At 41.0% G+C, this 24,915-nt stretch overlaps 1 protein-coding gene across 1 annotated transcript in view; it reads left to right on the top strand.

Annotated features, from left to right (window-relative positions):
• The window catches only part of CDC45 (cell division cycle 45), a 62,194-nt gene that overhangs the window by 13,291 nt on the left and 23,988 nt on the right, over positions 1-24,915 (top strand). The window contains exons 3-11 of the mRNA XM_089672491.1: positions 3,100-3,192; positions 4,835-4,972; positions 5,050-5,199; positions 5,383-5,441; positions 5,950-5,998; positions 7,929-7,990; positions 14,378-14,428; positions 17,662-17,781; positions 19,051-19,182. Coding sequence (XP_089528617.1) covers positions 3,100-3,192; positions 4,835-4,972; positions 5,050-5,199; positions 5,383-5,441; positions 5,950-5,998; positions 7,929-7,990; positions 14,378-14,428; positions 17,662-17,781; positions 19,051-19,182 — 854 coding nt within the window. The remainder of the gene's footprint in view (positions 1-3,099; positions 3,193-4,834; positions 4,973-5,049; positions 5,200-5,382; positions 5,442-5,949; positions 5,999-7,928; positions 7,991-14,377; positions 14,429-17,661; positions 17,782-19,050; positions 19,183-24,915) is intronic.

The following is a 24,915-nucleotide window of genomic DNA, read 5'->3' as shown; positions in this document are numbered from 1 at the left end:
TAGTTTGTTGCTAGTGTCTAGGAGAATGGACATCTTTTATCGCTCTGTGGAGAAAAGTCAACCATTTTTACTAGTTACTTTGTACTTTTTTCTTCAATCAAGGTTATGCTGAACTGGCCTCTCCACTCTGGATAGGCCTTTCCTAAGCCTGACTTAGGAGTGCTGTATCCAGACCCCAATAGAAAGGATGTATGGGGCTAGCCTGGAATATGACTTTCAGGATTCTGCATTGTGCCACTTTCCAGACCAGAGTGTCTTGTTCTTCTGATTCAGAGCTGTGACCCTGTATTTTGAAGGATCACTTTAGTTCTTCTGCCAGCCTACAGTGACCTGATCATCTGCCACCTGACTTTTATCCTGCCACTCAACAGACTGGTTTGTGAGTATTTGCAGCCTAACCTCATACCCTAAGCTACGTTACCCTCTGCCCTGTAGTTCAACATGTCTGATCCTACTCTATTAGGTGGCTGTAGCTCCCACTCCCACTAACTGTTCTGGTGCTGCCTGCACCATGCTTAAAGAGATGTGTTTTCATTAAATTAGCACGCCCATATTTGTGTCGCAACACAGAGGAAATGGCAAGGCATGGACTGGATGCTTCGTTATCTGGAACAAGAGGTTGCCTGTCTGTTTAGTTAATAGGGACAAGTGAGGTGAATAAGTACATAAGGGAATAGATCAGCCATGACACTACAAACTGCAGTCACACCAAGTGAGCCCATCATTACAAGGCGAGGCAAACAAGCCACATGCCTTTAAGGACCCACTTTGGAGGATACGTTTGTCTTCAACCCCTTCCTGTCGACATTATGCATATATGCCGCCCCACTGGGCTTTTTTTCCGTTTTTTTTTATATGCATATCTGTTTGTGCTGTACGCTCCCAGCACAGAGACTGGTGTCTCCCTGGGTCCCATACTAACGATCGAAACCCAGAACTTCCAGCAGTTTCGGGTCACCTGATTGCTGTAATAGCTCTGATTGGCATTACAGTCTCTCTCTCTCTCTCTCTCTCTCTCTCTCTCTCTCTCTCTCTCTCTCATTTGGGTGGGAAGGGGGTTAAGGACCCATAGACAAAATATATATTTTTTTTTTTTTAGAGCTCGGTTGGCCCTGCAGTGCAACCTGTTCTGACAGTAACTTAATTTTTTTTCTGACACTGACTGGACTAGATTACCAGGGCAGCTGATGCCTTGACCATAGAGCGATTAAAGGTCATGGCTACAGCCTGGATGATGGATTGTTGGACATCTCCTGCCTTATGATGAACTTTCAAGCAAGAAGCAGTTGCCCCTTGCAGGAAAGGGCTGCCCTGAATATGCTCATTAAGATTGTTACTGAGTGTGATAGTACACATCTTCCTCAGCAGAAAAAATGTAAGGCTCAGTCTAGGAAGACTGAGTCATTGTTGGAGACCAAGAAAGATTCATTTTACACCCAAGCCTTCCAGTCAGTCCGCAAACCCTGGGTCTCAAATTCCCTCAAGCCCTCAGATAAATCCTCTCCAGTATGAGGGGCTGCCCACACTTTCGAAAGTGGGGAGGTGCTAGTTAGCATTTGCAGACACTTGGGTAGGCTATATATCTGAAGCCTGGGTTCAGAAATGGTTTCCAAGGGCTACAAGCTAGAGTTTCTCTTCCGGCCCCCTCCCCAGTTCATGGTTTCCAGTCTGCCTGCCTTGCCAAACTGGTTAGAAGGTCTTCTGGAGCAGAGTGTCATCACCCCAGTCCCTTTTGGCAGAATGGTTGCAGGGTTTTTTTCCTCCACTACATTGATGACTTATAAGGGTCTTGAAAAGTGTCGCCTATAGAAAATACTGAAATTCATAGCCATTTCACAATCACATGCAGATTGAAGGGTTGACATGTTGGATATCTATTTACTCTGTGCAACATAATCTTTGATATTTTATTAAAAAAAAAAAAAAAAATAGGGTAATTTATTGCTTTTTTTTGTGCCCTAATATTAACGTAAGTGTATTTTATACTGAGATTTTGCTGTAATATCATGCAACATTGGAATTACCACTATTTTATTCTCTAGGATGTCTGCTTTCGTAAAATATATCATGTTTGGGGGTTTTGTGTAATCTTCAAAGAATTTTTTAAACTTGTACAAAAAACACAAAAATGTCTCTGGCTGCTAAAGGGATAAAGGATAAGTTCGACACTCCCCTTTCCTGAGGAACACCCAATCAGTGCTCATTACACTGGAGATAAACAGCACAATGTTAAAAATGTTTACCGTTTTTAAGTCGCCATAAAGCCCCTTTTGATTTTAAACGCCCCAGACATCCCTAAAAGCACCTCATATTTAAATATGGTTTTGGTTAAATTTTTTTTTTAATCTGGACAAGTAGATTGGAACCCCAATTTGGTCTCTGAACAAGTGGTTTTATCAAAAATTTCCACACCCCTGAGGTGGATATTTAGGCCTCCTCTGATGTCAGCTTAAGGTGCTTAAAACTAGGGACTGCCTGCAGCTCAAAGAACCACTTTATTTATTTTTTTGTGGACCAATAAGTGTTTTATTGCACTTGCCTACCCTTCTTTTGGACATTCCAACAATTTCTGAATTCCTGGGTTAGATTATAACATCTACCACTTGAAGCGTAACAGCCAAAAATGAAAACGTTTTAAGAGTACAGTAATTTTTGATTACACACTCAATTTCTTATTAGATCAGAAGGGGACTGGGCAAGGACAGTCAAAGCTTAATTCAAGCTTATTTGAATCCAAACTGCACAAGGAACCTAAGCAAAATGAGTGCAACAACATCCAGTTAAGGACCATTTCTGCTTCTTTGGTTAGGCAAAAACAAGTGAATACGGTACTTTAGGTAGGAAACGGCAGAGCAGGAGTTGGGACTTTTTTTTTTTTTTTTCAATTTACGCAGTTATTTTTTAGTAATGTAGCAATGTGCAATATTTGTTTATGAATAGCACGTATGATAAAATACTGAACTTAAAATATTTAGTGAGCCCTTTTTATTCTCCTATTGCAGAGAAAGTATGATTGGTGACATGGTTGTTAGCTATGTTTTTGATCTGATTCAGTATGATAAATGAATTAATCAATAAGTTAATTTGTTTCTTTACTAGTCCTTATTTCAGTGTGACCATGTCCAGTACACACTAGTTCCGGTATCTGGTTGGCAGGAGCTTGAAATTATTTTCCTTGAGCACAAAGAGCAGGTAAACCTAATCACTTTGAAAGTTCTTTGTTTGTTTCTTGCATAGCTGCTTCCATAACATTTTTGCTTCCGTGCATCCTGCTTATCTTTTTTTGGCAGTTTATAATTTTACATACGAACAGTGCTGAGGATTTGTATGGCACCTTGGCAAAAGCAGATCCAACCTAAAATAATTCTCCTCGACCTCTCCGCGGCCTTCGACACAGTTGACCACCCCTCCTCCTTAATAAACTACACTCCCTTGGCCTCAGAGACTCCGCTCTCTCCTGGCTCTCCTCCTATCTATCCCAACGCTCCTTCAGCGTTACCTATAACGCCACCTCCCCCTCTCTCCCCCTCTCTGTTGGGGTCCCCCAAGGCTCTGTCCTCGGGCCCCTTCTCTTCTCCATCTACACCTCCTCCCTTGGCCAACTGATACACTCCCACGGCTTCAACTATCACCTCTACCCCGATGACACGCAAATCTACCTCTCCACCCCTCGCTTCACCCCTTCAGTCTCCACCCTTATCATCCACCTACTGAACGACATTTCATACTGGATGCCGCTCCACTTCCTCAAATTAAACCTTTCCAAAACTGAGCTCCTAATTTTCCCCCCAGCCTGTGCCACCCCCCCTTCTCCATCATGACCAACAATGCCACCATCAGTCCCACCCCGCAAGCCAAAGTCTTAGGTGTCACACTAGACTCAAATCTGTCCTTCCAACCCCATGTCCAATCGCTGGCAAACTCATGCAGGCTCCACCTCCGCAACATCTCCAAAATACGTACGTTCCTAACCCCAGACGCTACTAAACTCATTCACTCCCTTATTATCCTACGACTCGACTACTGCAACTCCCTCCTCACCAGCTTACCTCTTCACAGACTATCCCCACTTCAGTCTATCCTGAACTCTGTGGCCAGACTCCTCTATCTTACCAACCGATCTGCATCCGCCACCCCCCTCTGTCATTCTCTTCACTGGATTCCGATTGCCCAACGCATTGAATTCAAACTACTAACTTTGACATACAAAGCCATTTATAACACTGCCCCAAACTACCTCACCGACCTGATACCCAAATACCACCCAACTCGTACTCTTAGCTCCTCATAAGACCTCCTACTTTCTAGCTCCCTGGTCCCCTCCTCCCACACCCGACTGCAGGACTTCTCCAGGACTTCCCCCATCCTCTGGAACTCACTACCCCAATCCATCAGACTCTCACCTACCCTCCTCACCTTTAGGCGCACCCTGAAAACCCATCTCTTCAGGGAAGCCTACCCCACCCTCACCTAACAGCCGATTTCCTCCACTCCTTCTACCTCTCCATCCCCCACAGCCACCTCCTCCTGTACCACTATCCCCTCCCTCCTAGATTGTAAGCTCGAAAATGCAGGGCCCTCGCACCCCTCGTATATTGTTTTATTACTGTATTGTCTCATGTTCTGTCCCCCACTATTTTGTACAGCGCTGAGCAAACTTTTTGGCGCTATATAAATACTGTATAATAATAATTTGAGTCAACAAAAGTTGGCAAAATAATTTTATTACTAACCATACATCACTCAAATTTCATAACATTTTAACTTTAGGGTTTTCTTGTTCTGTAAAGTAAAATGAACTGCTAAGTATAATTCTAGTTTGTTTCTTTTGCAGTTTCGCTACTTTGTACTTATAAATTGTGGTGGAAATATTGATCTTCTGGAGACTCTGCAGCCACAGGAAGAGGCTGTATTCTTTATATGTGACACCCACAGACCAATAGATGTAGTGAATGTGTACAATGACTCCCAGGTATGTGTGGAGTACTGAGGCATGCAATGGGTTAATACCTTTATGATATCAGTAATATACAGTAATTATCTATGCAGATAAAGTTGCTTATCAAACAAGATGATGACCTGGAAATTCCAGCATATGATGATATTTTTCGTGATGACGAGGAGGATGAAGATGGAGAGGATTCTGGTAATGATAGTGATGGCTCTGAACCTTCAGGGAAGAGGAGACGATTTGATGAGGTACATTACTTGTAAACTACAACCTCTGAGACTAGAGAACAAAAATGGCAGTAATGCTTATTATGACCTGGCCTGTGCCAACTCCTGTGTGCATATCTGAGACTTTTTGTGTAGTGACTTTCTCCATTCGAGTGGAATATGTAATTCTACCTACTAAGGTATGTATTTTTCCTCCTTGTGTAGGCAGCTGTAGAAAGAAGAATTGAGAGACGACGGGAGAGGAGAGAGTGGGAGGCACGCAGGTGAACTTCTTTAACGCAATGTCATAATGGTGTCCTACCAATTGCAAGTAACCTACATAGAAGAATAGAAAAGTGAAAGCAGAAAAAAGACCAAGAGCCTGCCCTTTTTTTCCTTTTTTGTTTTGTTTTTACTTTGAGTATAGATCTTTGTCTGTCCCAAGCATGTTTGAAACCACTTACTGTTGACTAACTACCTCTGCTGGAAGTCTATTTCAAGCATCAACTACCCTTTCAGTAAAATAGTCCTTTTCTAAGATTAGTTTTGAACTTTCTTCCAGTTTGAGGTCATGTCACCATGTTCTTGATCTTGGTTTCATATTGAAGAAAATATCACCCTCTTGAATCGTATTCACCCCCTTGATGTACTTACAGGTTTCAGTCATGTCTCCCCTTTCCCTTCTTTCCTCCAGGCTGTAGATATTAAGTAGCCTCTTAACTTGAAGTTCATTACTTTTATTTCTTTTTTGTATGTCAGCGCATATTTGATATTTTTTTTTTTTAATTACAGAAGAGAAATCCTCTTTGACTATGAACAGTATGAATACCATGGAACATCGGTAAAGTGGTTTGTGAGATATTTCTAACTTTTTGCAGCATGTTGGAGACCTGCATAAGCCTTATTTGACCTAACATGACTCTTTTGGCTGAGGCATCGATAGGTGATCTGGTTAGAACAGGGGTGGGCAACTGTGGCCCTCCAGCTGTTGTAGAACTACAAGTCCCATGAGGAATTGCAAAACTGACAGTTACAAGCATAACTCCCAAAGGCAGAGGCATGATGGGACTTGTAGTTCACCAACAGCTGGAGGGCCACAGTTGCCCACCCCTGGGTTAGAAGAATTGACACCCGCTATAGTTTGCAGAGATCTGGGAAGGATGCCTTAAAATTATCAGGACCAATATACTAGAACAAGCTCCTGAAATGACTACTGGGAAAGTTTTGCAGCAAGATAAATAATCCTTACTGTTGATGGGAAAAGACAGTTTAGTTGCCTTCTGCTTACATCCAACATCACTTTGTGATACTTCTGAGAGCTTTCACAGTCCTTTTTGACAAGTGCTTTTGATCTGCATTTTACCTTTTTCTTGGCTGCATCAACCTGCTTTTGCATTCCCATTGACTTGTATGGGGGTAAGAAGCCGTTCTGATGTGAACAAAAAACACTGAAGCAAATTTTAATTAGACAGTGTTGCTCTGACTTTTTTTTTTTTTTTTTTGTATTGAGTGATAACCTCTTGCCATCTTTTGAAATTTTACAGTAAACCTGTAACAAACCTGGGGAAATCGAGCTAAAATTATGCTAAAAAAAGATACATAAGCAGAGCTTGCTAGAACTGAAAATGGACAGATGAAATATTCAAATTTTTTACTTCAGTGAAAGTCAGGGTTGACGTTTCCACTAAGCCTTCCTATTTTGGCTGTCCATAATGTTAAAGAACCTAAATGTCTTTGGTGATGGGAGCAGCTGAGTATTGTATGTAAATTTTAGCTGCCTAAATATTTGGATCTACTGATGATTGATTTTTTAAATGTATTTTTCATTGTTGGACAAGTTTGAATCACTCAGATTTGTGACTTTACTTTTGAGAAATTTATGGAAACCCTCAGACTGAAGCTGTCTTGACTTCCAGATCTCCTAATAGTACAGAAAGTGAATATGAACATATTCTGGTACCTTCTAAGTGACCATCGCCACTCTCATAGTTTGTAGGCAACTTGACAATCACTGAATGATGGCGTCTGGGGCGTCTTATGCTGTTTGCTTATGACAGATCCTATAATTGAATGTAAGAATTTTGCACTGCCAGTTGTAAACCAGACCAAATTTATAAATGTATTTCAGATGTCATTAGGAACTTGGTAGTGTGAGCTAAACCTTTATTGTGCCTCCAGGAAAGCTAGAGAGAGACCAAAAATAATTAGGGACTCACTTATTTATCTATTCATTTTTTAAATAGTTGGCTTGCTGAATAAGTAAATGCAGATAAATGGAAACCTTTTTCTGAACGAATCATGGAGGTTGCCACTTCTCACTGTAAATACTAGTGATTTAACCACCACCTCTAATCGGATGTGTCATTTGCTTGGAAACAGTATGTATATAGGGTTGTTTGAATTTGCAGATATGCATACTTGTTCATGTCAATGAAGTAAACCTTACTGAGCTTAGCGGGTAAGTGTATTAGCCCGACAACTAGCATCTTGAGAATGAGATGGGCAGTGGAAGCCCACATGTATCTTTTAGGGAAAGGTTTATCTTAACAATCGCTTATTATATTACACCATCCCAAATATTGTTTATTCAGCCAAGAAAAATATCTGCACTGCTAGCTGTGAAGTTAAAATTTAATACCAATAGTTAGCTGTTCTCCAGCTTTAGAGATGCACATGTATATCTGTACTGTTTCAAATTTGGGGTAATTTTATGTCTTTTTTTTTTTTTTTTTTTTTTTTGGGGTTTTTTCCCCCACCTATTTACTCTGTAGTCTGCAATGATGATGTTTGAGCTGGCGTGGATCATGTCCAAAGATTCAAATGACATGTTATGGTAAGTTTTTTTTTTTTTTTTTTTTTTTTTTTTTTTTTCAGGAATTCGACCTTATGGTCACTGCCAAGGCTTTGTGTACTTTGAGGAATTGCCGTGCGTATAAAATGGTGCTCAAATAGGTTACACTTCTGGTTTAGGAAAACTCCCTAAACACTTTGACGGAGCTTTGAACAGTAGCCACATCTGCATTTGCCAGTATAAAAAACACTGTGGAAAATATGACCCACCATGAATATTAACACACAAGCATGCAAACTATAAGCCCTAACAGTGGGTTTAGAGTTGGTAATGCTCACACTTGATTTTTTTTTTACCATGTAAAAATACACACTGGAGAGAATAAGCACAGGCAGGAATCTTCTGCTCCGCAATTTCCAGAGTGATGTGCTACCAAAGATGAGCATCTTTTAAATTAAATATGTATTCAGTTTTCTTCCTGTTGTAAAACTTAGAGGTAACTCCACTCCACCATTTATACTCACCTAGGTGGATTCACCATTGATCTGATGCTGAATCTGCCCCCTGCCAACCCTGCAGTGAGAACTGAGCGATCAAACACCAGTGATTGCTCAGTTCTCCCCCTCCGCTTTGAGCAGAGCTGTGACTCAGTCATTGGCTCTCTGCTCTGCCCTTTTACTACTTTGAACGAACTGTACTCCTGTGACCTACAGGAGAAGTATAGCCAAAATAGCTTTGACTATACTTCTCATTTAAAAAAAAAAAAATAGATTCTGACCTTTTGTTGCTGCGAAGTTATAACGGTTTCTCCAGACTGATTGCATACTCATTTATTGGTGCCCACTAATGAGCAAAACTGCCATGTCTGCATCCTTTAGAAGTAATTAAAGGGTCAGTTCACCTTTACCAAAAAACTGTCTATGCAGATAAGGGGCATCTGTAAATAAAAACAAACTGTGCTGTTTTGACAAAAGTTGAATAATGCCCTCACTATAAGTGTAGGCCATTTACCTACATCATGAAGCCTGGCATTAAAACTCCCAGGACATTGCTAAGTATAGCTATTACTGTTCACCTTCACCATCAAAGGAGTGAGCTCTCAAATTGAGCTCAGAGGTAATGCATTGGGGGAGAGAGCGCGTGTGAGGAGGTTTGAATCAGAGAAAAAGCTCACTCCTCTGATGGTGGAGGTGGACAGTAATAGCTGGGTCTCCCTTAGCACATCCTTGGAGTTTTAAGGCTTCATAGGGCAAGTAAATGGCCTACACCTATAGCACGGGCACAATTTAATTTTTGCCAAAGGTGTTCAGCTTGTTTTAATCTACAGACATCCCTTTTCTGCATAGGCAGTTTTTTTGTAAAGGTGAACTAACCCTTTAACGTTTAGGGAGTATTCACCAAAACTTAAATTTCTCTTACAGGAGGTGCCTAAAATCTTGTATCTCGGTGCAGACTTCTAAGAAAGAAATCAATGAGCCAATTACACAAGCAAGAAATTACATTTCTGGAGGATTTTTGTACACCAGTGGTGTACAGAGTGCCTCCTGCTTGATGCACAATGTATTGAATATTACACAATTTACAGCTTTGCAGATTGAAAAGTAAAAATAATATTTAATAACATTAAATTACAACATAGCAGCTCTATAACATTCACCCGTTCTCCCCATTCTTGGGAATCCAGACTTTTACTCTGGGGATTTCTGACACACCATTTTTATGACTCAAACAACTGGGGACTCATTGTGCCTCTCAATGGCTCATAGATGACAGTTGGCCGATCCTGACTTACAGTACCTAATTTCCCCCACAGGTAGTTTTCATCTCCCTTTTTGGAACACTATACAAGTGCATCACTTAATTTCCACCTTGCAAAATCCCACCAAGGTGTGTCATAAACTAAAAGGATTTCCTCAGACTCTTCCCATCGCTCATTTACTTTTCTCTATTCATTCCGAATCCTGATATACAGCTGCAATTCGTTACTGCCTGGAAATGTGATCTGAACACTACATTCTCCCCTGCTCAACTCCAGAAAATCTTTCTTCTCACTTTCAAAACATCAATTTGTCCAAAATCCAGGGATGTAACTACAAAATCATTACTAGGTTGTACAGAACTCCACAACAGATTCATTTAGATCACAGCTGCAGATACGGCGACTGTAGAGGTAACTTATTACAAATTTTCTGGGGGTGCCTGAAACTCTTAATTTCTGTGAGCAAATGAGGAGCATTTTTCAATGATTCGCAGATTTTCACATCCCCAGGGATGCTTTCTTTTTCCACCTTCATAACTATTCTCACAAAAATGTATCGAGGATCCATCTTAAAACAATACTAAAAGGTTCGTGTTTTGTTTTTGTTGTTTTTTTGGGAAATAAACATGTTCTACTTACTTGTTCTTTGCACACTGCAGCCCAGAGCCTCCTCTTCCCTGATGCCCCGCAGGCTCTCCTGTCTCCTCCTTTCTGCCAGGTGCTCCCATAGCAAGCTGCTTGCTATGTGGGCACCCGAACAGGCCTGTTCCTAAGCCGCTGCTCCATGTGTCCATTCACACGGAGCCATGGCTTGCCCCCACCCCCCCTCTCTCATTGGATGACTGGCTGTGATGGACACCAACGGGAGCCAAAGGCTCCCTCTTTCTGTCTCAGCCAATGAGGAGGCAGAGACCCGGGAGAGCTGAGGCTATCTTGCACATTCTTTCATAAGATGTGGAGACACTAGCATATGTTCTGTTTTCTGAGGAAAGTAAATGATCAATAGCCAGAGTGGAGTGATGGTGGTGTGGACTTGTGCATTTTCTCTCCATGATGTCTCTGGACGTGATAGGTGTTCTTGGATCCCTGGTGGCCCTCCTGCCATCTCTTCCATCTTATCCCTCCTCTTATTACTCTTACTGCTTTTTGTATTATTACTATGGTTAACATTTACTTTAGCTCCTTCCCCCTCTCCTCGCTTCCTGGTAGAGGGACCTCTACCCCTTATTTTCTGGGCTTCTATCTAGGCTATCTTGCCCACTAGACCCCCTTTTATCCCAGTTTGCTCTCCCTCACATTTATCCATGTTGTTTGTTGTTGCTCTTATTGTTTGATTCAGGACTGGATTCCACCACATGCTTTTCAATGGTTGGCTATTCTATGTATTCAGGGTGAGCTGAACAATAACATAGCCTTATTATCATAGTTCCTATTGTTGTGACATGATAGTCTCTCCTTCAGGGGTGTGGAATTTTTTTTTTAAAAAACTACTTGTCTAGGGACTAAATCGGGGCCCCAATCCACTTGTCCCTCATGACAATCTACATGTCCTGATAAAAATAGAGAAAAAAATTTAACCAAAAACATATTTAAATCTATCTAGGGCTTTTAAAAACAAAAGGGGCTTTATTGCGACTTACACATGTAATATTTTTAACATTGCGCTGTTTATCTCCTCCCCCCCCCCCGCCTGTCGTCAGCACCGCACCCGGGGACTAGCAGGGAGGGGAGAGACCTTGCAGTGTAATGAGCACCGATTGGCTGCTCGTCAGGAAAGGGGTGGGTCAGGACGTTTTTGCGTTTTCGCTGCCAGATCCATTTTTGCGTTTTTTGCACACGTTTAAGAAATCATTCTAGGCCTGAAGATTATATAAAACCCCCAAACATGATATATTTTCTGAAAGCAGACACCCTAGAGCACGGGTGTCAAAGTCCCATGAGGCATTGCAAGATTGACAGTTACAAGCATGACTTCCAAAGGCAGAGGTATGATGGGACTTGTAGTTTGGCAATAACTGGAGGGTCGCCAGTTTGACACCCCTGCCCTAGAGAATAAAACAGTGGTGGTTCCAATTTTTTATGTTGTATTTTTTACTAAAATTTTGCAGTAAAAGCATGTAAGTTAGTTTTATGGCACAAAAAAGCAATAAATTACCCTATTTTTTTGTAAAATATAAAAGATGAGGCCACAGCAAGTAAATATCCAACATGTCAAACCTTAAATTTGTGCGCACTTGTGAAATGTTGACAAACTTCAGTACCCTATATATAGGTTGACACTTTTAAAGCTCCTTATACAGTGGGGATCGAAAGTTTGGGCACCCCAGCTAAAAATTTGTATTAATGTGCATAAAGAAGACAAGGAAAGATGGAAAAATCTCCAAAAGGCATCAAATTACAGATTAGACATTCTTATAATATGTCAACAAAAGTTAGATTTTATTTCCATCATTTACACTTTCAAAATAACAGAAAACAAAAAAATGGCGTCTGCAAAAGTTTGGGCACCCTGCAGAGTTAATATCTTGTACTGCCCCCTTTGGCAAGTATCACAGCTTGTTAACGCTTTTTGTAGCCAGCCAATCTTTCAATTTCTTGTTTGAGGTATCTTTGCCCATTCTTCCTTACAAAAGTCTTCCAGTTCTTTGAGATTTCTGGGCTGTCTGTCACGCACTGCTCTTTTAAGGTCTATCCATAGATTTTCAATTATGTTGAGATCAGGAGATTGTGAAGGCCATGGCAAAACCTTCACTTTATGCCTCTTGATGTAATCCCCCGTGGATTTCGAGGTGTGTTTAGGATCATTATCCATTTGTAGAAGCCATCCTCTCTTTAACTTCAGCTTTTTCACAGATGGCATCAAGTTGCCATCCAAAATTTGCTGAAATTTGATTGAATCCATTTTTCCTTCTACTCGTGAGATGTTCCCTGTGCCACTGGCTGCAACACAACCCCAAAGCATGATTGATCCAACCCCATGCTTAACAGTTGGACAGAGGTTCTTTTCATTAAATTCTGTGCCCCTTCTTCTCCAAACGTAGCTTTGCTCATTCCGGCCAAAAAGTTCAATTTTAACCTCATCGGTCCACAGAACTTGTTTACAAAATGCATCAGGCTTGTCTATATGTTCATTTGCAAAGTTCAAACAATGATTTTTGTGGTGAGGACGTAGAAGAGGTTTTCTTCTGATGACTCTTCCATGAAGACCATATTTGTACAAGTATCTCTTTATAGTGGAATAGTGTACCACAACTCCAGTGTCTGCCAGATCTTTCTGGAGGGATCGTGCAGTCAAACGTGGGTTTTGAATTGTTTTTCTCACAATCCTGCGAGCTGTTCTGTCTGATATTTTTCTTGGTCTTCCAGATCTTACTTTAACTTCCACTGTTCCTGATGACTATCATTTCTTAATTACATTCCAAACAGAGGATATTGACATCTGAAAACGCTTTGCTATCTTCTTATAGCCTTCTCCAGCTTTGTGAGCGTCAACTATTTTCAGTTTTCTAGACAACTGCTTAGAAGAACCCGTGGTGCTGATTGTTGGGGCAAGGTCAGATGAGTCTGGGCATTTAAAACCTTTGAGCTTGACATCACCTGGTCTTCCCAGACGATGATTGAGAACAATCCATGACACTGGCAGGTCTCAGCTTGGCAAAGGGGGCAGTGCATGCTATAAATTCTGCAGGGTGCCCAAACTTTTGCAGATGCCATTTTTTTGTTTTCTTTTATTTTGAAAGTGTAAACGATGGAAATAAATCTAACTTTTGTTGACATATTATAAGAATGTCTAATCTGTAATTTGATGCCTTTTGGAGATTTTTCCATCTTTCCTTGGCTTCTTTATGCACATTAATACAAATTTTTAGCTGGGGTGCCCAAACTTTCGATCCCCACTGTAGGTCACCAGTATAGTGTACGGAGGAGGTCTGGTGCTAGAATTATCGCTCTCATCCTGGCATGCGCGGCGATATGTGACATGAGTATCGCAATCAACGGTTTCGTGCGTAGGCGCCCCAGCGTGTGCTTTTACGTCTAGCCGACAACGAGCCAGCCCGCAGATGGGCAAGCAGAGCCTGGGAAACCTCATGGTGGGGGTACGCGGAGTGGCTGGCAGTGTGTGAAAGCAGTTGACGGCAGTGTTGCCAGCGATTGCTTCACCTGACAGTTTTGCAGGGCTAAAGGAGGAAAAAAACTACCTGCCCGGTGCCCGGAACTACATGTCCCGGGTGTCAGGTGATAGGAATTCAACATCCCTGCTCCTTGCAATGAACCTATGTCTAAAAATTATTTCCTCTAATCTTGTTGAATTCTATAAATAAAGAAATTGAACAAAATATAATATTGCCTGAGTGACAATTGTACATGCTATAAAATATACATATACATTTTTTGCAATATTCATTTAACTGGAGTTACCCTGTTAACTGTAAATTTAATGTAAGCCCCTGCATACAATATCCATTCAATGGTGCTTAATGGTCTTTGTGTTTTTATTCTTTGTTGACCAGTGTCCTTCAACCCGTTTTTCTGCTCTAACCAAAGAAATAAGTGGGCCAGAGTTTTTTTTTTGGGGGTTTTTTTTCTTTTTGTTTCCTTTAACATATAAAGGAAGTTAAATATTGCATACATTATGTATGACAAGCTTGGTGTTTTGATTTGTCTTTTAGGTGGGCTATTGTTGGCTTAACTGACCAGTGGGTTCAAGACAGAATTACTCAGTGAGTATTTCTTTATTACATTTGTATATATGGTCTTTAGTTTTATTCCTCTATGCTAGTGGTTTCATCATAGCTGAAAAGTACCATTTGATATGTTCCTAGACAGTGGAAGATGTTTTACAAAGTTTTCCAACTGCTTCAAGGATAGGTGTTACTACAGAATACTTTTGTAAGTGCTTCTTTATTTGCAAATCTGTAATTAATGATAGTTACCGGGAGCCAGTTTTTTTGCTTGAGGGGCTTCCTAGTAAGCCTGAGGAAGGCTTTGACACCTGAAACTGTTGCTCCTGGTAACTACCATTTTGTTAAATATTTGTAAGTAAAGTAGTACTGACAAAAAGTATTCTGTGGCCTTCCATACCCTTATTAGATCTACAGTGTAAGTGAAGTGATTTGCTATCCACACACGTCTTGGTGATACATCAAACTGTGCAGCTCTATATATAAATACCACAAAATGCATAAATAATATAAAATAAAAGTTTAAATATGATGAGTGACTTCCACCAAGTGCTAAAAGTGATAGGAAAGCAATCCTCTTTGTAAATCCAATGTGATCTATATCCACATCACCATATGTGCTTCACCAACCACTCTGAGGCTTACCAAAGAAACTGGCCCTCATAAGTCAAACAGCGTTTGGGAATCAATCCAGAAACAATCGCCGTCAGGTTAATCACCCTCCTGTCAAATTGTCTGCCACTTGTATATAGGATCGGTAAATGGCATACAAGGAGAAAAAAGCACTCCAATAGTGTAAATCCGGTATCAATTTAATATAAAATGCAGTTAAAAACTCATCAATGCCATGTAAACATGCGTGTCGCACAACTACACATCCCAGAATTCCTTTGCACCCACGCATATGCGCGTTGACATTACAGCCTCCAAGTCCGTCCGACACATTCCTGATGTAACGCTTCAGGTGGAGCCAAGGCCATAATGTCAATGCGCATGTGCTCTCTGGTGCTGAGGAATTCTGGGATGTGTAGTCGTATGACACTCATGTTTACACGGCATTGATGTAAGTGTTTTTAACAGCATTTTGTATTAAATTTATACACTATTTACACTATTTGAGGGATGCAACACTCTTGAAATTGCTAAGATATTGAGGCGTCATCACAGAACCATCAAATGTTTTGTTGCAAATAGTAAGGAAGCCTGAAACCTGACCACCACTGAACAAGACACATACGTTGAAAAGTCAAGACTGGGCCAAGAAATATCTGAAGACAGATTTTACAAACGTTTTATGGACTGATAAGATGAGTAACTCTTGATGGACCAGTTGGATGGGCCAATGACTGGATCAGTAACAGGCACAAAGCTCCATTTTGACGCAGGCGGCAGCAAGGTGTAGGTGAGGCACTGGTATGGGGTGGTATTATTAAAGATGAGCTAGTTGGACCTTTTTTGGGTTGAAGATGGTCTCAAAATCAGCACCCCAAACCTACTGCCAGTTTTTAGAAAATGCTTTTTCAAAGCAGTGGTACAGGAAAAAGTCAGCATCTTTCAAGAAGACCATTATATTTATGCAGGACAATGCTCCATCGCATGCATCGAAGTAAATGTCTTAAAGGATAAGTTCTCCTTCTGGACAAAAATAATAAATGCACATTTTTTTGCAGGTAAGAAAATGTGCATTTATTATTTATGTCCAAAGGAACCTGAAAAGCATTGCATCAGCGATCAGCATTTTGCTGATGCCATGCAGGTCTCCTGCAGACCTGTCAGAATATCTGCTAACTGTATGGGACTACCACGATGTTCCACAGGTCCATAATAGTACATTGAAAACTACAAGCCGACAGCCGCCAAGGCTGCCGGGACTTGTAGGCACTCATTCACAGAGCTCTGTGAATGAGTGATGTGGCCGTGAGGGCGGAGCCCCGCATGGCCACACTGTTTTCAAATGTGACAGATCGTACGGGGAAACGGAGGGGGGTGGTGGGTGCTGCTGCGGCTATGGGAACATGTTACGTCTTCCACCCTAAAAACAGGTGGAACACGTAACATGTTCCAAAGGTGAAGACCATTATATTATAAAGATGAAAGAATAATGACATGGCCCCCTTCCTCACCTGACCTAAACCCTATTGAGAACTTGTGGGCCCTTCTTAAATGGGAGATATACAGTGAAGGAAAACGGTACACCTCTCTGAACAGTGTCTGGGAGGATGTGATTGCTGTTGCACAAAAAGTTGGAAGTCAACAGAACAAGAAACTGACAGACTCCAGGAATGGAAGGCTTATAACTGTTATTGCAAAGAAGGGTGGCTATATTATTCATTAATTTTTTTTTCTTTAACCTCTTCCCACCAACCACTTCCCTGCGGCAGCTACAGGCAAAGCAACGTTCCCATATGTCGCTCTGGCTGTACTAACAAGGGAGAGGGCGCACACACCACCCAACACCCCCCCCGCAACTGCTGTGTCCAGCAGAATGAAGATCCCAGTGAACGGGACCCGGTGATCATGTGATCGCTGTGCTATTGCAAGCGTTGACCCCATGCCAGTATGTAAACAGCGGTTGCGCCATGCATGTGAGGTATCGCTGCAAATGTCAGATCGAGGGCAGTAATTCTGTAGCACTAGACCTCCTGTGTAAATATAAATTCGTGACCTGTAAATGCTTTTAAAGCGTCGCCTATCAATAAAAATGTATGTTCTTTGTTGCCATTGCAGGGGCATGCGCAATTTTAAAGCATGTTTGGTATCTGTTTACTCAGCGTAACATCATCTTTTATACTTTATCAAACAATTGGGCAATATATTGTGTTTTTGTGCATTAAAATTCTAAAAAGTGTATTTTTTCCTAAAGATTTGCATTTGAAAAATCGCTGCACAAACACTGTGTGATGTAAAAAAAATTACAACACCCACCGTTTTTTATTCTCTAGGTCCTCTGCTTTAAAAAAATATGTTTGAGGGTTCAAAGTAATTTTCTAGCAAAAAATCAGTTTTTTCATGTGAACAAAAAGTGTCAGAAAAGGCTTGGTCTTCAAGAGTGGGTGATGTGTGGCATAAGCTTCTAATGTTGGCCCTGAAATGCCAGGATGGTAGAAGCAACCCCTCCAAATGACCCCTTTTTGGAAAATAGACACTCTAAGGTATTTGCTAAGAGGCATGGTGAGTGTTTTGCAGATCTCATTTGTTGCCACAGTTTTGGAAAACGAAGAAAGAAAACAAAAATGTATTTTTTCTTTTTCTTTTTCTTTTTTTTTTTAAAGGATGAAATATGTAACAGATGTGGGAACTCTGCAGCGGCATGTTTCTAGACATAACCACCGCAATGAGGATGAAGAAAACTCTCTCTCCATTGACTGCATGAGGATCGCTTTTGAATATGAGTATCCTGATAAATGTTTTAGATAATTTTAAGTAGACATCTCATCAGCAATAGAAACTTAAGTGCAGATCTATTCATGTCTAAATACCTATCATTTTTAGTAAAAAGAAATGCTGATGCACCAGTACTTCACAACTTTCTGGCTGCTGGTACTGCCTGTCAGCTCCTCCCCTGTATGAAACCCAGTTTGTGGGCATCCCCTTTTATGGAACTAAAGCAGAGCTGTGTTACATCCCCCTCTGCTGTGAGAGAACCTGTCAGATGTGTTTGCAGTAACTGTCAAACAGTTTACCCAGCTATGTCTGTGTAAACTGTCCTAAGGTTTTTTCACACAAAATATATTAGTACTTGCAGCTAACAGGCATAATTTAAACTTGTAGGTTTTATATTATCCAAAATATGTGTGTGAGCCTGCAGCACTGATACCAGAGCTGGATGAGGGTGAGGGTACGGCTATATGTCACTAGTGCAAAAGGCAGTGGTATGAAGTAATAGCAAGTATGATGGTGGCATCAACGCAGCAGGATTGTCTGAAAATGCATTATCCACTGCATCCCTCTAAATGAGTTTGGGGCTGGATTTTGTGCAATATAAATATTTCTATCCCTCTTAAAATAAAAAAAAGTGCTGACAGTTGCTTGATTGGATACATAATAGATGGGCAAATATTTTGTTGTAGCCTCCCTCCAATTTTTCTTGCATATTTAAAAAACAAAAAAAAAAGTGTAGTTATTTGAAGGCATGATTTATGCTGAAAGGGAGGTTGAACAGTCTAAAATCTGATCTTCCGCAGAGACCACCTGGTCACATACCTAGGCTTTTAGCTATCGGGGCAGCATTGCAAAGGGGCTCCAGGCTAGTATTTTAACTTTTGTGCCACATTTTTTTTTGGCTAGGATAAATAAATGGTTTTGAATTCAGAACCTTATGCATGAAGCCATATTCTCTTTTACTTTCCATTTTAACTTGATATGGTCATATCTCCTCAATGCTTTGTTTGCTGTGCTTGTTACTAGACTCTTTGGGGACCTGCACATATTTACAAGTATCATGAGTAAGACATTGATGGAGGACATTTACAGAAGCAAATTCCCAGATCAGCTATGAATGTACACATGACTTCACACATCTGATGCACAAATCTTACTCCACATAAATGGAAAAATTAAATAGTTTTGGTGGTACTATTTTTGAAACTGGAAAAATATAATTTGACACTTGTCTTTTTTATTTCCTTATCAATATTATTTTCTTTAACTCTTGGAATTAGTGTGCGGCTTTCATTATATCAGCATTGGTCTTTGTATGAAAGCATCTGTAACTCTTGCTACACTTCCGCCACTCTCAAGCTTTGGTCTGTTCAAGGCCAGAAAAGGCTTCAAGAGTTCCTGGCTGACATGGGGTAATGTAGTTTTTGCACCTAATCATTTATTGTATATGTCCGCTTGTATTCCTTATTCTGCCTATATGGGTATATTTTGCTGTATATAATGCTGGGCAACATAAGATGTTAAAATATGCAAAGGTTGTACTTTCTGCTTCTTATACAGTCATGATTTGGAGGTCTTCCTTACTTTCTTGGAATCATAGACTGGCTTCCTACAACACATAGGCTTGGCTCCCATGCAAACTTTGTACCTATCTTTTGGTTGAGAAATTACTATAATAAAGAGTAGATACATGTGTGTAGTCTTACAGATACAACTGGCCCTTTGACCTCAGTCATAATGCTGATGCGGCCCACGGTGAAATTGAGTTTGACACCCCTGATCTAATGGCTAATTTTGTAAATCTTTGTTTAAATTTTTATTTTCAGAGTATGAATACTGTTATTACTTATTTAGCGAGTTGCTTTATTTTTTTTTTTTTTATTCTAATACAGGGCTTTAATAAAGAAAAAACAATGTGTGATATCCTATAATATATTAAACTGGAATGAGCTGCTGCAATAACACTTAAAAGTGATCCCACACTCAATACAAAACAATAAGAACAATAGTGTTGCGCTAACTCATGTCCTAAATAAATTAATTAAATTACAAATGTGTCCAACGTGATTAGAAATGCAAAGTCCTTTTCTTGTAATAGCTCCAACCCAATATTGTGCTTGAATAGAAAATATGCTCCACAATTCCAACCGACAGTGCTCCACCACAAATAAGTGCACCTCCACCTAAGAGTAAGGATGGCTGCTCACCTCATGAAATGGCTATCCCTGACAAGGCCAAGTGGTTGGTGGCGTGGGGCAGAGCTTTGTGGAATTGGTTGCGGAGATTGCCGGGGGGGGGGGGGGGGCGTGATCTGGGAAGACTCCATATGACGCCCTCCCAGAACTGGACAACCGCGCTGTAGCCGTCATTTGGCTATAGCGCGGTTGGCAAGTGGTTGAAAGAGCTAATTTTCCTAGGCTGAGAGCTGCTCTCCAAGACTTAGACTGGGTGGGAATATTGGCCTTGATGAACACAACACAGAAATGGGAGTTCTTCAACAGGACCGTATGTGAACACAATACAAAATATATTCCCATGGGCAACAAGCTTAAAAGGCTATAAATCAAACCTATGTGGCTCACGGCCAAAGTTAAAAAAGCTATAAATAAGAAAAGAGCTTTTATAAAATAGAAATGAATGAACGCTATCATCGTTTAAACCAGGGCTTGAAAAAGCCGCTCGCCAAATGTGAGGAGAAATTTCTCTGCTGCGAGCACAGATGAAGCATGAAGCGACCGCACCTGCGCTCCAAGCCTCATTGTGAAGCCGAGTTCCGGTTTACAACTTCCGGTTTCCAGCTTCTGCGGCACCGCCGCCGAGGGGACAGGTGCAGGAGAGGTCCGCTCTCCTCCGCTGAGAGGAGTCACCCTCTCCACCGCCTCGGGGGACAGTAAGTACTGTATACAACATGTCATATCACTATAATGGAGTACAGGGGAGCTGGGATATACATTACTCAGTAATGTATATCCCAGCTCCCCTGTACTCCATTGTAGTGATAAGACATGTGGAGAGTAATGTATATCCCAGCTCCCCTGTACTCCATTATAGTGATGACATGTATACAGTAATGATTAGTGTGTACATGTCATATCACTATAATGGAGTACAGGGGAGCTGGGATATACATTACTGTGTACAGTTTTATATTTTGAACTATTTATTCTAAAGAAAATTGTAGTTTCATAAGTTTTAAGGGGGCATGGTTGGGGGCGGGGGGGGGGGGTGGGGGCAGACCTGGGCAAGGTTGTGTGGTGCAACTGGTGAAGAGTAAGTTTTGTGACCGGATAGTAGGTCTGGACTCAAAATTTTAACCCCTGGTTTAAACATTACAAAATATAACAATATGTAAAAAGTCCGCAAAAATTTTAAATGAACGAAATAATAAAAAGGTTAGGTCCGAGCATGTAGGCCCTTTACAGAATAATCTAGAGTGGGTGACTGGGGACAAAGAGAAGGCAAATTTATTAAATACCTTCTTCAGCTCTGTGTATACAAAGGAGCATGGGGGAGCTCTTGTCCACAATAGGCATGGTATTGACACAGCCCCAGATGATCCACATTGGCTCACAACTGATATTATCCAAAAATATTTAGACAAAAGTGAATAAAGCACCTGGACTGGATGGCATACACCCATGGGTCCTTAAAGAATTGAGCTCTGTCATTTCAAAGCCATTTTCTAATTTTTAGGGACTCTTTATTGACTGGCATAGTACCACTGGATTTGCTTAAGGCCAATGTGGTGCTTTTATTTAAAAAGGGATCAAAATCTTTACCAAGTAATTATAGGCCTGTTAGTTTGAAATCTATAGTTGGGAAGATACTGGAAAGTTTCATAAAAGACCACATAGATGAGTTCTTGCTGGAAAAAAATATTTTAAGCAACAGGCAGCATGAATTCATGAAAGACAGAAGTTGTCAAACAAATCAGATTTTTTTTTTTTTTTTTTTTTTTTTTTAAGGAGGTGAGAAAAACCTTGAACAGAGGGGTGGCGGTGGCTGAAGCATTTGACACCGTTCCCCCACACATAGCTAATGTGTAATGTAAAGTCTACAGGCTTGGAAAAATCAGTATGTAAATGGATAGAAAACTGGCTAAAAGCTCATATTGAGAGAGTAGTGGTTAATGATTCATACTTTGAATGGTCTAGGGTTGTTAGTGATGTACCCCAAGGTTCAGTGCTGATACCCTTACTTTTTAATATATTTATAAACAATATAGGGTCTGGGATTAAAAATCCCATTTCAGATTGCAGATGACACCAAGCTGTGCAGTGGAATAACGCCCTTACAGGATGCCTCCAATTTACAAGCCGACCTCAATGCACTGTTTAATTGGGCAACAATGTGGCAAATGAGGTTTAATGTTGATAAATGTAAGGTTATGCACTTGGGGGCTAAGAATATGCATGCATCATACATACTAGGGGGAGTACAACTGGGGGAATCAATGGTGGGCTTCCAACCTTTACATGAGTGGTTCATATAGTGAATTCTGTATAGAGTTATTCACCCTTTGGTCATCACAGGGAACAAGGGGGCATTTTTTATGTGTAAAGGAAGAGATTCAGTCTCCAAATACGGAAACGTTTCTTCACAGTAAGAGCTGTGAAATGTGGAGTAGACTCCCTCAAGAGTTGGTTCTGGCCAGCTCAGTGGATTCTTTCTTAGATACACATAACATAACTGGATACTAACATTTAAAGGTAAACTTGATCCAGGGAATATCTGATTGCCTCTCGAGGGATCAGGAAGGAATTTATTCCCCTGCAGGAGCAAATTGCATCATGCTTTTGCTGTTTTTCTTTTCTTTTTTTTTTTCCTTCCTCTGGATCAACTGTGGGTATAGGATTATAACTTTTTTTTTTTTTTTTTTTGGTTGAACTGGATGGACTTTTGTCTTTTATCAGCCAGACTATGTAAGTCATCAGCAGTGAGTAAAGGTTGGAAGCCCTCTAATCATTCATGCCCAGGGTGCCAATATCCAATCCTGTTATTGAAAATATGAATTTGGCACTATTATTTTTTCAGCCTAGTGCTCACTGGTATTGGCACTATGGCATCTGTCGGAACTTTCCCCTATGGGGTTTTAGTGCACCTGTGTAGTCTTGTGAACTGCACCACCTCATTATTAAGTGGGCTACTGAGATTGAGTGTCTTGCTGCCTCTTTTGGAGACAATATTTCATAGCACATGGCAGATCACAAGGGAAAGGGGATCAGATGGGATGACCTCATGGCTCCAGTTTGGGTGTTAGACCACACAGGGCCTTTGTTCTGATGGTTGTCCCCAATCTAACTCACTGCCTTTATCTGGCTATTCTGCTGGCTAGTTGACCGTACAATTTTCCTTCTCTTTTAATCCAGAGAGGAATTTAATACCACAATGTCAGAATTCACAGGTAGAATCTCAGGCCTTATAGAGGCTATTGATGGCAGCGGTCACAACAGTGCTCCTTCATCCTTCCCTCCTGAATCCGTACATCAGTCTTTTGATTTTGTCCTTGAACCAGACACATTACCCAAGGTTGAGGTAGTCGCAGGTGATTACCCACCCCCACCCTTTCCTACTGAGAAATTAAACCAGGAATGACATGTCCATGGCGGAGATTTCATCCAAACTTAAGTATGTCATTGCTGTCCTTATTCACACTGTATTCTCTTGCTTGGTGTTAGAACAGTCTGCGTCTGCTCACCCTTAATTCTCTAGCCCTGGGTCCCTTAAATTGCTGAAATTGCTTTAAACATTGCTAGTCCAATCTCTGGTGAAGCCTGTGCTATATAGGGATTGGCCTCCTCCAGGAGATTTTTAAGCCTCAAACACTTTGCACAGCACTATACTATTGAGGAAAATTTCCTGTGAAAGTGGACGGTCCATGTGGTGAATCCTGCCATTTCTTGTCCCAGCAAGACCCTCCCAGCCCTTTTGAGAGTTTATAGACCTCTTCTTTTTTTTTTCTAGCAGGCCCCATCGTGTAAACTCTCCTGGGCAGAACTGCATGTTCTGGTTTGTGGTCAGGTACAAGGGATCCTTGGGCATTTACAGTGGACCTGCTGATGACGTGTAGGATTCCTCAACCTGATCTATGCCTTTCTGCCCTCCAGGATCTCCATGTCTGCATGATAGAGATGGAGGGCATTCCTGTGATTCTTATCTCACCAATTAGACTTAGAAGGTACATATTCAAACCCCTGGCAGACATGCTGTGGGCCCTCCTGGATTTTTTGGTTGTTCTTTCCCAAGGGCCAGAAACAGGGGCCTATTAGACTCTCTCGTCCCTACCTTCCTGAGGGCTAGGAAAATTGACTTCTTGCAAATTCTACTATCACCCCTGCTTGATGTGAGTCACAGAAGTTTCATGCTAGGAAATACTCCATGGGACATATTCTGTCCTTTCTCCAGTAAAGTCTGGATTAGCATCTATCTTCAAGCACCATCAAAACTCAGCATTGAATGGATTTTGAACATCAAAATTTCTCCCATTACAATGATTAAAGAGCTTGGGCCTGGACATCCTTCAGGTCAAGGTCTTCCTGCCCAGGGAGAGGTTGAAGAAATTGCAGAATCTTGTTTGCCAAAGTCAGTTTTCCCTGTGAGTGCAGGGACTGATAGACCTACCTTCTAAAAAGTTTCATTGACTCCATGCCAGTCAAGAACCTTACAACGGAACATTCTCTAGGTGCAAGGACCAATTCAGTCTTCCTCTGGACAAGATGATCTTGATGACTTTTGTTCCTAGTGTTGGAGGGCAGATGTATATGAATTTTTTTTTTTGTCACAATTGAAGATTGTCACAATGGGCGTCAGTTTTCTGGGTTGGGATGTAGTTCTGGACCCTTTGTTTAGGGCTATTGGTCTCATAAAGAATCAGTGCCTCCATTCAACATCCTCAATGTGTCCCTCAATGGGCGATAGAGAAAATAAGGCTGTTGTAATCACTGTAAAAAATACATTTCAGATATACTTGAGCGACACTGCTTCCTCTCATAACAGTCAGCTTGAGCTAGTCGAAGGGGTTATAGCCACAAGTGGCCTACTGTCCATTTTTCCTGTAGGTGGCAGTATAACTCTAGGTTGCTTATCAAGCTGTGTCTCAATGGATTTTATGATGAGTACAAAGATTGTATTTTTTTTTTTTTTTT

This window comes from Staurois parvus, unplaced genomic scaffold, assembly GCF_062004578.1.
Source record: "Staurois parvus isolate SC_StPar_1 unplaced genomic scaffold, SC_StPar_1.0 ptg000129l, whole genome shotgun sequence".
NCBI classification, from domain to species: domain Eukaryota; kingdom Metazoa; phylum Chordata; class Amphibia; order Anura; family Ranidae; genus Staurois; species Staurois parvus.
This window is presented reverse-complemented; position numbering and strand designations above follow the sequence as displayed.